A 12,608-nucleotide genomic window follows, 5' to 3' on the forward strand; every position below is an offset into this window, starting at 1 on the left:
AAGAGGTGGCAGGAGGACACGCGGTGGAGGAAGATTTCGCTCCGATTGACTCCAAGAGTAGGAGAACGCCGTTAAGGAAGAAATGAGGAAGCGTGAATAATCATGGCAAGCTAAAGGAGATAGACAAACCCGTGTAATGTTCAATAAGATAAAAAGATAACGGAAGTATACGTTTATTTAAAATACATAAGCATAAGGATGAATGCTTGAGGAGAAACAATACAAAGAGATTTCTCATTCGGAATACACTTTAAGTAGTTGTTTTTCCATAAACGCTTCATTTTACAACGTTAAAAAGTTATGAATTTAACAATATATGTCAATCAAATATTATAAATTTAATAATATATGTTAATCAAATATTACTGACAAAGTAATAGCAAAATTAAATGATAAAAAAAAATAGATGTAATAATACCCATAAGATACTTAACATGACAATGTGTGAGTCGAATTCTCTTGTCATGTATAAATTATGAAAATAAAGATAGAAAAGCTTCGTAAATTCAAATGATAATATATTGCTTTGCGACGAAATTTTGTTCGCATTAATATCAATAGTACGGTTTAATAATTTTGAAAAATGAGTCATCTTTGAGGAAAGAATCGCAGGAAGACGGAAGGTTGTATCAAACTCTCGTGATCGCGATCGCCGCTAGCATTACCGTAACGTAAAGCAAGGTATGGACATCATCGTGTAGGCGTTCGTTCCCTGTTGCTGCTGCTGAAAGATACAGAGAGTCAGGGGCGGAGAAACGGTACGTAAAACAGTTAGACGATGACCCACATCGAGCGGAGAACCTCGACAGTGGCCGGCGTACCAGTTTCTTCGACCTTGCACCACAACCAAGCGTTAAACGAACCTCTAAAATTTTATGAGATTCTCGTGGACCGATTGCTCTTTTTATCTTTCCTGAGAAGCAACGAAAAAAATACATATATATATATATATATATATATATATATATATATATATATATATACATATATGAATCATTACGGGATTCAGAGAAAAAATTATCAATCTTAATTAACAATCTTATTTTATTTTTTCGACAATCGGAAACATGAATGGACAATGAACAATGGATACATGAATCTTAATAACTTCGGTTTGATTACGTTAAAAGTAAATTTTTTAAATAGTATGATGTGCAATATTGTAAATTAGAAATATTTATATTTGTTTTAAAAAACTATTATTTAACTTCTTTAAAACTATTATTATTTTATCGCTGTTTATACTTTGAATGGCATTTATTTGAATAATGTGGCGTCATTACAAAACGTAATGAAATGTGCATGACGCATTAAGATCATTGAACGGATTCACGATACGCGTGCGCCCGAATTTAATTTATCAGCTGTTTGACTCTTATTACTTCACAGTCATCGCCTTACATTAATCACAAAGTTTATAAAAGGCGCGCAGTAATGAGCAACGCATTTGTGCTTAAGCCTCATCTTCAACAAGAACATTATCGAGTAGAAGCCGCTTCTCTTACTGTAAAAAACATTCAGTGTAGTGACAATTCTGACGATGATGTTGCGAATCGCGAGCGTTATCGCTTTTTGCGTTTTATTAAGCGAGGCACATAAGTTCAACGATGCGCGAGTGAATTATGATAAATATTGGAAGGAATTTCAAGAGTTTATTAAATGGAAGAGAACAAAAGAGCTGAGCGAATACAATGTCGAGTTTCTAACGCGTGCGATCGGATTCGATGATAATCGAGACGTTCAAAGGATTGATAATCGAGCTATACAGGATCTACCACCGACAAATCAGCCAGCTTTAGTGGCTAGATACGTTGTTAATCAAGCTGGTAATTGACCAACGTAGTATCATTGGTAGAAAATTCGTAAAAATAAAGTATATACATATATAATGTAGTATAGTATGTAACAATATTACTCTTAATAAGTTGTCGTGACTCTGCATTACGGTAATATGTACTAATTTTCTACTAATATATACCATCCTATACATACCCTAACATCATGTATATTATTAATGCAAAATATATATTATATATTTTCTGGATATTTTCTTTAGACATTTTTTTAACATGTATATTGTTAGAGTATATATATTTACAAGTTTTTACATTTTAATTTTTTAGAGATTTAATTAAATACAAACAAGTTTCGACAAAAGAATTTTTCACAATCTGTATATTTTTATAAAAAAATATTCATATCTTTATTATCGAAAATTAAAGCTGGAATTATAATAAAAACAATAAGCGCGCGTTTCATATTATCAGCATATTTTGTTATCTTATATATCTTAAATCAAAAAATACGAAAAATATACGAAATAAACGAAATATAGAAGTAGCGAGTTGTATTGAATGAGTATATATATGTATACACAATGCGCTGTTTGCTCTTGTCTTAACATTGATCTTGTGCCAAGAGAGAGAGAGAGAACATATGGCTAGATATCAATTAATAAAAAAACCCGTGCGCTGTAGCGAGTATGTACAACAATTTCTTCGAATATTACGATACTCATAAAATAATTTTAATGTTTTAAAGAGATTTCAAAGAGATATCAAAGAGAGAATAGAAATCTTCATTAAAAATTACAAAATTCTATTATTTTCACTTTAAAATATTTCAATTCTTTTCTTGCATATAATATAAGATAAAAGACAGAGACATGACTTGTGAATACAATTCGATCCATCGCGACATACAATCGAATGCATTAATGATGTATTTGGCATTTATATTTAAATATTGTATTTATGCGATCACAAGAACACAAAAATCAAAGTCAATTTAATGTCATATTGACCAAATTTATAATATATAATATATAATATATATATATATATATATATAATATATAATTTATAATATATAATATATATAATTATATTTATTTCTAATATGTTTTCATCAATTTAACATTAACATGATGTCAAATAACAATACTTTGACTTGTGTTTTCCTTGAGATATTTATAAGAAAAACATATCTTTCTGTTGATATAATTATTTTTATAATTATACTGTTTTATGTTTTATCGGCAGATTGGGCAGCCGTAGCGACGATAAGCACTCGAAAAGATGTTGAAACATTTCCTGTTGCGAATTTAATCTCTATCAGCGATGGACCTAGTAGAAACGGCACTGGAATACCATATATGTATCTTACCCCTCTTGACTACACTGCTCAAGATCTCGTTGTAAGTAAATACACATATAATGTAATCATGATATACAGTGCCTATTCTAGAATATTTGATTGCGCGAGAAAGCAAAATGTCAAAAAGAAACGTCAAAAAGAATAAAAAAATTTTGTCATAAAAAAATTTCAGGTCATTTGGTATCCAAACAATATTGCGATATTAATTATATTTTTAATTGGTATATCATATCTTCTGATAAGTTAAACCAATAATAATGTTTTGGCAAAAGGTTATCGTATAACTTACATCATCATTTAATTCTATAATTAATTAATCACGGAAAAGTGTATATATATCAGTTTTCTTCCTTCTCAACCTTCCCTTCCTCATATCTATTAAAACTGAAATATTCTGTCATATATTATCTTCAATTAATATACTCAAATTAATCATTTAGTTTGTTATTGAAAGAGTCAAACCAATCACTTATTGATAAGAAAATTGCGAAAAATATCACACCTTACATGATTTTTTCATTGTACAAAATTTTAATTTCTTTAATGCAGTATTTCTTATCATATTGATAAAATATCTAATTTATCTATCACGTCAAATTTTTTAACGATCGTATCGTATAAATGATTCATTATTACAGAAAGATCATCGCGCGACTCTTCTAGTATCATTGGCGGAAGGAAATTATTGCAAAGATAAACAATGGGATTCAATGGACCCGCGATGTGCTAGAGTTATGCTAAGTGGAAAAATTGTAGCAGTCAGTATAAGTTGTTACATTCTATTTATATTATTTATATTATATTGATGTAATTATTAATTAAATATAATTTTAATTTTAATTATTATTATTAACATTTTCAATTTCATTATTATTATTAACGTTTAATTATTACTATTAACATTTAATTATTATTATTAACGTTTAATTATTATTATTAATGTTTTCACGGTAGGTGATGAACAATACTGATGAGCATAAAACTGCAGCACAATTATTCTTCGGTCGTCATCCGAAATTGGAAAATATGCCCGCAGGTAATATCGCATTTTATTACAGAATGTCACTTAAAAATTGCATCAAAAAAATGACATTGTATTATTTATTTATATAGATCATGGATTTTTCTTCGCCAAGTTAGAAATATATGCGATCGCTTTGTTAAACAACTTTGGTGGACCAAAATACATTTCAGTGGAAGATTATTTTCATCCGCCGGTGAATCATATCGTAAATAAATTATACGAACGTTTCTTTGTAGAATTAGTATCTAATGAGTAGATTCTATAAATACTGTCACTAATAAATTTCCGGAGTTTTAATAATCATGAGACATTGCTTTCTCTGAAAGAAGTTGAAAAAGAATTTATATTTTTCAAAAATAGATATATAATCGTTGTTACGTTGATATATTAGAAATAAATTGACTGTAGATATAAATTAATAAATGTGATTATTACATTCCTTCATTTATATTCCTTGATTGAAACTTTCAATGTTTTTTATTTCTTTTCCATAGATTATCTTACCAATTACCTTTTATTGCTAAATATCAAATATGACAAATTAAGAGCACGCATCTGTCCATGTATTACTGCGCATGCGAAAGATTTTTCTCTTGTTCATGAAATAAATAGATTTACGAGAAACGTCCCATTTGATCATAGCCATTCACAGCTGCAAAGTTTTTCCACTAGACCAATCAATTAAAACATCATGAATTGGACATCCTGGATGTGGACGTGGATATCACTAGATTTACATGGATTTACATGCTTTCCCATCTATGCTATAAATTTTTATGAAATATATAAATACGCGCACGTGGATACATTCATTTCCTATAACGTACGGAATGTACAGTAGGCGCCAATAATGCCTTAACATATGAAATTGGTCGCATTCGAGACTAATAATAACTTAATAATAACTAGTCATTATTAATCCCGAATGCGACCAATTTCATATGTTAAGGCATTATTGGCGCCTACTGTACATTGGAATACTCTGAAAAAGTAGTTTTTTTGTTATATATGCATATATGGATCATTACAGAGTCCAGGGAAAAAATATCAACCTTAATTAACAATCTTTATTTTTTCGACAATTGGAATGACAATCGAAAACATGAATCTCAATTTCGATTTGATTACGTTATATAAAAGTAAATTCTTAAATATGCTGCAATATTGTAAATTAAAAATGTTTATTTTTAGTTTGTTTTAAAAATATATTATATTTTATCGTTGTTTATACTTTGAATGACACTTAGTTTGAATAATAACGCGTCGTTACATAAAATGCTATACGTACATGATGCGTTAAGATTATTGAATTGACACTCGCGATACACATGCGCCTAAATTTAGTTTACGATGTTCCACTCTTATTACGATCTTTACAGTCATCGCCTTACATTAATCACAAAGTTTATAAAAGGCACGCAGTGCACGACCAATGCATTTGTGCTTAAGCCTCATCTTCAACAAACGAACATTATTGAATAGAAGCCGCTTCTCTTACAATCGAAAACAATGAATAGATGAATCTTAATTTCGATTTGATTACGTTACATAAAAGTAAATTCTTAAATATGTTGCAATATTGTAAATTAAAAATGTTTATTTTTAGTTTGTTTTAAAAATATATTATATTTTATCGTTGTTTATACTTTGAATGACATTTAGTTTGAATAATAACGCGTCGTTATATAAAACGCTGTACATGAAATATTATGAATGAAACTAATTTGAAAAATAACGCGTCGTTACATAAAACGCTATACGCACATGATGCGTTAAGATTATTGAATTGACACTCGCGATACACATGCGCCTAAATTTAGTTTACGATGTTCCACTCTTATTACGATCTTTACAGTCATCGCCTTACATTAATCACAAAGTTTATAAAACTCACGCAGTGCACGACCAATGCATTTGTGCTTAAGCCTCATCTTCAACAAACGAACATTATCGAATAGAAGCCGCTTCTCTTACAATCGAAAACAATGAATAGATGAATCTTAATTTCGATTTGATTACGTTACGTAAAAGAAAATTCTTAAATATGCTGCAATATTGTAAATTAAAAATGTTTATTTTTAGTTTGTTTTAATAATATATTATATTTTATCGTTGTTTATACTTTGAATGACATTTAGTTCGAATAATAACGCGTCGTTACATAAAACGCTGTACATGAAATATTATGAATGAAACTAATTTGAAAAATAACGCGTCGTTACATAAAACGCTATACGCACATGATGCGATAAGATTATTGAATTGACACTCGCGATACACATGCGCCTAAATTTAGTTTACGATGTTCCACTCTTATTACGATCTTTACAGTCATCGCCTTACATTAATCACAAAGTTTATAAAAGGCACGCAGTGCACGACCAATGCATTTGTGCTTAAGCCTCATCTTCAACAAACATTATCGAATAGAAGCCGTTTCTCTTACAATCGAAAACAATGAATAGATGAATCTTAATTTCGATTTGATTACGTTACATAAAAGTAAATTCTTAAATATGCTGCAATATTGTAAATTAAAAATGTTTATTTTTAGTTTGTTTTAAAAATATATTATATTTTATCGTTGTTTATACTTTGAATGACATTTAGTTTGAATAATAACGCGTCGTTACATAAAACGCTGTACATGAAATATTATGAATGAAACTAATTTGAAAAATAACGCGGCGTTACATAAAACGCTATACGCACATGATGCGTTAAGATTATTGAATTGACACTCGCGATACACATGCGCCTAAATTTAGTTTACGATGTTCCACTCTTATTACGATCTTTACAGTCATCGCCTTACATTAATCACAAAGTTTATAAAAGGCACGCAGTGCATGACCAATGCATTTGTGCTTAAGCCTCATCTTCAACAAACGAACATTATTGAATAGAAGCCGCTTCTCTTACAATCGAAAACAATGAATAGATGAATCTTAATTTCGATTTGATTACGTTACGTAAAAGTAAATTCTTAAATATGCTGCAATATTGTAAATTAAAAATGTTTATTTTTAGTTTGTTTTAAAAATATATTATATTTTATCGTTGTTTATACTTTGAATGACATTTAGTTTGAATAATAACGCGTCGTTACATAAAACGCTGTACATGAAATATTATGAATGAAACTAATTTGAAAAATAACGCGTCGTTACATAAAACGCTGTACATAATGCGTTAAGATCATTGAATGGACACTCGCGATACACGTGCCGAATTTAATTTATGATGTTCGACTCTTATTACGATCTTCATCGCCTTACATTAAACACAAAGCTTATTATAAAAGGCGTGCAATAGCGACTAATTCATTTGTGCTTAAGCCTCATCTTCAACAAGAACATTATCGAGTAGAAGCCGCTTCTCTTATTGTAAAAAGTTTTCGGTGCAGTGACAATTCTAACGATGATGTTGCGAATCGCGGGCGTTATCGCTTTTTGCGCTGTATTAAACGAGGCTTTTATGTACAGCCTTCGAAGGACTGATATTCGAGCTCAGGATCTACCACCGGCAGATCAGCCAGCTTTAGTGGCTAGATACGTCGTTAATCAAGCTGGTAATTGACCAACGTAGTATCATTGGTAGAAAATTCGAAAATTAAAAATGAAGTACATATATAATATAATGTAGTATGTAACAATATTAGGGCCATCACGCACGAAATTGCATAGCTTCATATGCATAACATAAGATCATTTGGACCAATGAGCATCGAGTATTATGTTATGTAAGTCAATATGGCGATTTAATACTCGATGCTCATTGGTTCATATGGTCTTATGCTATGCATATGCAGCTATGCAATTTTGTGTGTGAGGGCCTTTACTCTTAATAAGTTGTCGTGTCTCTGCATTACGGTTAGGGCCTGAGCAGAATGGCTGCCTTATAATTTTAAGACTATGTTTTATGCCTTAAGTCTTTGTCTTAGGTTTATTTCTTATTACAAACGTTCGCGTATACATAAGACTCGGGACATAACACACAATATTGTGCGTTACCTAAGACAAAGACCTAAGGCATAAAATATAGTATTAAAATCTTAAGGCAGCCATTTTGCTCAGGCCCTTATATGTACAGGGTGTTTCGTCAACATACAGCTCAATACGACGGGTTGCCTGCTTATAGGAGCGCAAGTCCGGTAATGCAGGGAAAGGTAATACAGATCACTCGCGTACATTTTCGACGAAGTATACTAGCTGTCACTATTCTGTACAATATAATTTTTTCTTCTAACAGCTCATTACGCGTTGATAGCGTGAGAGCTAGTATACTTCGTCGAAAATGTACGCGAGTGATCTGTATTACCTATCCCTGCATTACCGGACTTCCGCTCCTATGAGCAGGCAACCCGTCGTATTGAGCTGTATGTTGACGAAACACCCTGTACTAATTTTCTACTAATATACATGTATATCATTCTATATATACCCTAACAGCATGTATATTGTTAATGCAAAATATATATTATATGTTCTTTGGATGTTTTCTTTAGACATTTTTTTAACATGTATATTGTTAGGGTATATACATTTACAAGTTTTTACATTTTAATTCTTTTAGAGATTTAATTAAATACAAACAAATTTCGACAAAAGAATTTTTCACAATCTGTATATTTTTACAAAAAGATATTCATATCGAAATTCATTATCGAAAATTAAAACTGAAATTATAATAGAAACAACATGTGCGCGTTTCATATTTTATTATATATTTTACAAAAAATATATAATAAAATATGAAATAAACGAAATATAGGCCGGTATTCATAGTCCGTTCTTATATTTAAGATCATCTTAAGTAAGATTTGAAAATGTTATATGGCTATTTTATTAGTTGAAGAATCTTCCCAGACAGCACGGAGACATCTTATAGTAGCTCTTTATGAGTTACATAAATTTTTATGAGTTCCTCAATTTTTCTCGAAAAAAGATGCTCGGATTGTGATCTTATGCGCCACCTAAATGGACACTTTGTGAGCTGGTCATAATGAGTTCTTTAAGAATAGTATTATGAACTTAGTGTGAGGACGAGATCGTAAAAAAGTCAGTTGTGCACATTATTGCAAATTGTAAAAATTTCGGTAATTAAGAAAATTTCTGCAATTTATAATAGGTTTTTGATGATTTTCTAAATATTTCTATAATTATTCTATAATTATTTTAAATTCAGTTTGTCAGAAATTAAACTGATAAATAGTTATATCAAGCAGAGGATGCGGTTCACACACAATTATGCTGCGTAGCACATGTGGCTCTTTCTGCTTGTATGCGTGTGAGCAGTGTGTCCTCTTTCTGGCACTACTGCTCATAAAAGGAAAAACATATACTTTAAATCTTATGTGTTAATTACTAGTTCTTTATATACATTTCATGATAAATATTGAATATGAGTTAAGTTAAGAATGGTTCGCCGCGTAGCGGCAAACAAAGAAACACGTGCCACATTTCTGATATCAAAATGATATTTTTCTGACCACTGTATGAATGTTATAACAGGTTCATATATGGGAACTCATAATCAGCTGCTTATGATTTAGTGTTCAAGAGTTTAAAAAAGTAATATTTTTAGATCACATCTTGAATTCATTTAAAATTGCAAATCATAAAGAGGTCAAAAATATGAGCTCTTTATGAACATATTATGAAAAGTCTGCTGTCTGGGTTGAGGACCTAAGACCAAACTTAAGACAATCTTAAATATAAGAACGGATTATGAATACCGGCCATAGAAGTAGCGAGTTGCATTGAGTATATGTATATATATGTAATGCGCTGTTTGCTCTTGTCTTACCGTTGATCTTGTTATAAGCACATATTTGGCTAGATATCAATTAATAAAAAAACTCATGCGCTGTATCAAGTATGTACAACGATTTCTTCGAATATTACGATACTCAAAATAATTTTATTGTTTTAAAGAGAAATCAGAGAATAGAAATCCACTAAAAATTAGAAAATTCTATCATTTTCACTTTAAAATATTTCAATTCTTCTCTTGCATATAAGATAAAAGACAAAGAAACATAACTTGTGAATACAATTCGATCTATCCCGTATACAATCGAATGCATTAATGATGTATTCGGCTTTTAAATATTTAAATATTGTATCTCTGCGATCACAAGAATACAAAAATTAAGCCAATTTGATGTCATATTGACCAAATTTATATCTAAATATGTTTTGGTCTACACATATTTAACATCAACATGATGTCAAATAACAATACTTTGACTTGTGTTTTCCTTGAGATATTTATAAGGAAAATATATCTTTTTGTTTATATAATTATTTTTATAATTATACTTTTTTATGTTTTATCGGCAGATTATGCAGCCGTAGCGACAATAAGCACTCGAAAAGAGACTGAAACATATCCTGTTGCGAATTTAATCGCTTACAGCGATGGACCTATTGGAAATGGCACTGGAATAACATATATGTATATTACCTCTCTTGGCCTAATTGCTCAAGATCTCGATGTAAGTAAACATCATACACATATAATGTAATCATAATATACAATGTGTATTCTAGAATATTTGATGTGCGAGAAAGTAAAATGTCAAAAAGAAACGTCAAAAAGAATAAGAAAATTTTGTTATAAAAAAAATTTCAGATCATTTAATGTATCCATGCATTATTGCGATATTAATTATATTTTTAATTGGTATATTATATATTCTGATAAATTAAACCAATAATAATGTTTTGGCAATATGTTTTTATACAATTTACATCATTATTTAATTCTATAATTAATTAATCATGGAAAAGCGTATCAGTTGACAGCTGTCAGTTGTCAGCTGCATATCAGTTTTCTTCCTTCTCAACCTTCCCTTCAACCTCCCCTTCAACCTCCCCTTCAACCTCCCCTTCAACCTCCCCTTCCTCATATCTGTTGAAATCGATCATACGTTATCTTGAATTGATATATTATAATCAAATTAATCATTTAGCTTGTCATTGAAAGGATCAAATCAATCACTTATTGATAAGAAAATTGGAAAAAATATCACATCTTATATACATGTTTCTTTTTACAAAATTTTAATCTCTTTAATGCAATATTTTTTATTGTATTGTGTGTGATAAAATATCTAATTTATCTATCACGTCAAATTTTTTGACGATCATATCATATAAATGCTTCATTATTGCAGAAAGATCATAGCGCGACTCTTCTAGTATCATTGGCGGAAACAAATTATTGTCAAAATAAACAATTGGATCCAATGGACCCGCGATGTCCTAGAGTTATGCTAACTGGAAAAATTGTAGCAGTCAGTATAAATTGTTACATTCTATTTATATTATTTGTATTATATTGATTTAATTATTATTTAAATTATTAATTAAATATAATTATAATTCTAATTATTATTATTATTATTATTAACATTTTCAATTTCATTTATTCATTTTCAATTTTATATTATTATTATTAACATTTAATTACTATTATTAACGTTTAATTATTATTATTAATGGTTTCATGGAAGGTGAACAATACTGCAGAGCATAAAACTGCAGCACAATTATTCTCCGATCGTCATTCGACATTGAAAGATTTGCGCGCAGGTAATATCGCATTTTATTACAGAATGCCACTTAAAAATTGCATCAAATGACATTGTATTATTTATTTTTATAGATTATAAATTCTTCCTCGCCAAGTTAGATATACATGAGATCGTTTTGATACACAGCTTTGATGGACCAAAATACATTCCAGTGGAAGATTATTTTCATCCGCCGGTGAATCATATCGTAAATAAATTATACGAACATTCCTTTGTGGAACATCGTGTCTAATGAGTAGATTCGGTAAATACTATCACTAATAAATTTCCCGAGTTTTAATAATCGTATGATATTGCTTTCTTTGAAAGAAGAAGCTAAAAGAGAATTTATATTTTTCGAAAATAGATATGTAATCATTGTTATGTTGATGTATTGGAAATAAATTGACTGCAAATATAAATTAATAAATGTCATTATTACAATCCTTCATTTTTATTCCTTGATTGAAACTTTCAATGTTTTTTATTTCTTTTGCATAGATTTTTTATTTCTTTTTCATAGATTATCTTACCAATTATCTTTTATTGCTGTATATCATGTATGACAAATTAAGCACGCTTGTGTCAACGCTTGTGTTACTGCGCATGCGAAAGATTTTTCTCTTGTTTATGAAATAAATAGATTTAGGACCATCACACACGAAATTGCATAGCTGCATATGCATAACAAGACCATATGGATCAATGAACAAGTAAAGATAAATGTTTGGAAGTAAGTCTTATTTCGTAGTTTTAACTTCTTAACTTTTTAATTTTTAATACAATATGATTTTATATTTAGTTTATATTTATTTGAATTATCCTAATTGTTATTGATTTTTAAAAAAT

General features: G+C 29.7%; 2 protein-coding genes across 2 annotated transcripts; both read left to right on the top strand.

Moving 5' to 3' along the window:
* The first annotated feature begins 1,415 nt into the window (after positions 1-1,415).
* Positions 1,416-4,628, top strand: LOC145977307 (protein CREG1-like). The gene is made up of 5 exons (XM_083109189.1): positions 1,416-1,826; positions 3,042-3,196; positions 3,795-3,914; positions 4,111-4,192; positions 4,270-4,628. Exons 1-5 carry the CDS (start codon positions 1,541-1,543, stop codon positions 4,434-4,436), a joined length of 810 nt encoding a protein of 269 aa, XP_082965315.1. The 5' UTR covers positions 1,416-1,540; the 3' UTR covers positions 4,437-4,628.
* A 2,872-nt stretch (positions 4,629-7,500) lies between these two features.
* LOC145977308 (protein CREG1-like) lies at positions 7,501-12,189 on the top strand. Its single transcript, XM_083109190.1, has 5 exons — positions 7,501-7,751; positions 10,525-10,679; positions 11,361-11,480; positions 11,700-11,778; positions 11,852-12,189. The coding sequence occupies exons 1-5, from the start codon at positions 7,601-7,603 to the stop codon at positions 12,010-12,012; spliced, it is 666 nt and encodes a 221-aa protein (XP_082965316.1). The 5' UTR covers positions 7,501-7,600; the 3' UTR covers positions 12,013-12,189.
* Positions 12,190-12,608: the final 419 nt, after the last annotated feature.

Source organism: Camponotus vicinus, unplaced genomic scaffold (assembly GCF_025532165.1).
Source record: "Camponotus vicinus isolate PSW18456_S1 unplaced genomic scaffold, iyCamVici1.0 SCAF_9, whole genome shotgun sequence".
Taxonomy (NCBI): domain Eukaryota; kingdom Metazoa; phylum Arthropoda; class Insecta; order Hymenoptera; family Formicidae; genus Camponotus; species Camponotus vicinus.

Excerpts from the sequence above, each read along its gene's own strand:
- LOC145977307 (XM_083109189.1), top strand. The coding sequence starts at position 1,541 with ATGATGTTGCGAATCGCGAGCGTTATCGCTTTTTGCGTTTTATTAAGC. Across the intron at positions 1,827-3,041 it reads ATACGTTGTTAATCAAGCTG|ATTGGGCAGCCGTAGCGACG; the intron begins GTAATTGACCAA and ends TTTTATCGGCAG. Across the intron at positions 4,193-4,269 it reads ATTGGAAAATATGCCCGCAG|ATCATGGATTTTTCTTCGCC; the intron begins GTAATATCGCAT and ends TTATTTATATAG.
- LOC145977308 (XM_083109190.1), top strand. The coding sequence starts at position 7,601 with ATGATGTTGCGAATCGCGGGCGTTATCGCTTTTTGCGCTGTATTAAAC. Across the intron at positions 10,680-11,360 it reads TAATTGCTCAAGATCTCGAT|AAAGATCATAGCGCGACTCT; the intron begins GTAAGTAAACAT and ends TCATTATTGCAG. Across the intron at positions 11,779-11,851 it reads ATTGAAAGATTTGCGCGCAG|ATTATAAATTCTTCCTCGCC; the intron begins GTAATATCGCAT and ends TTATTTTTATAG.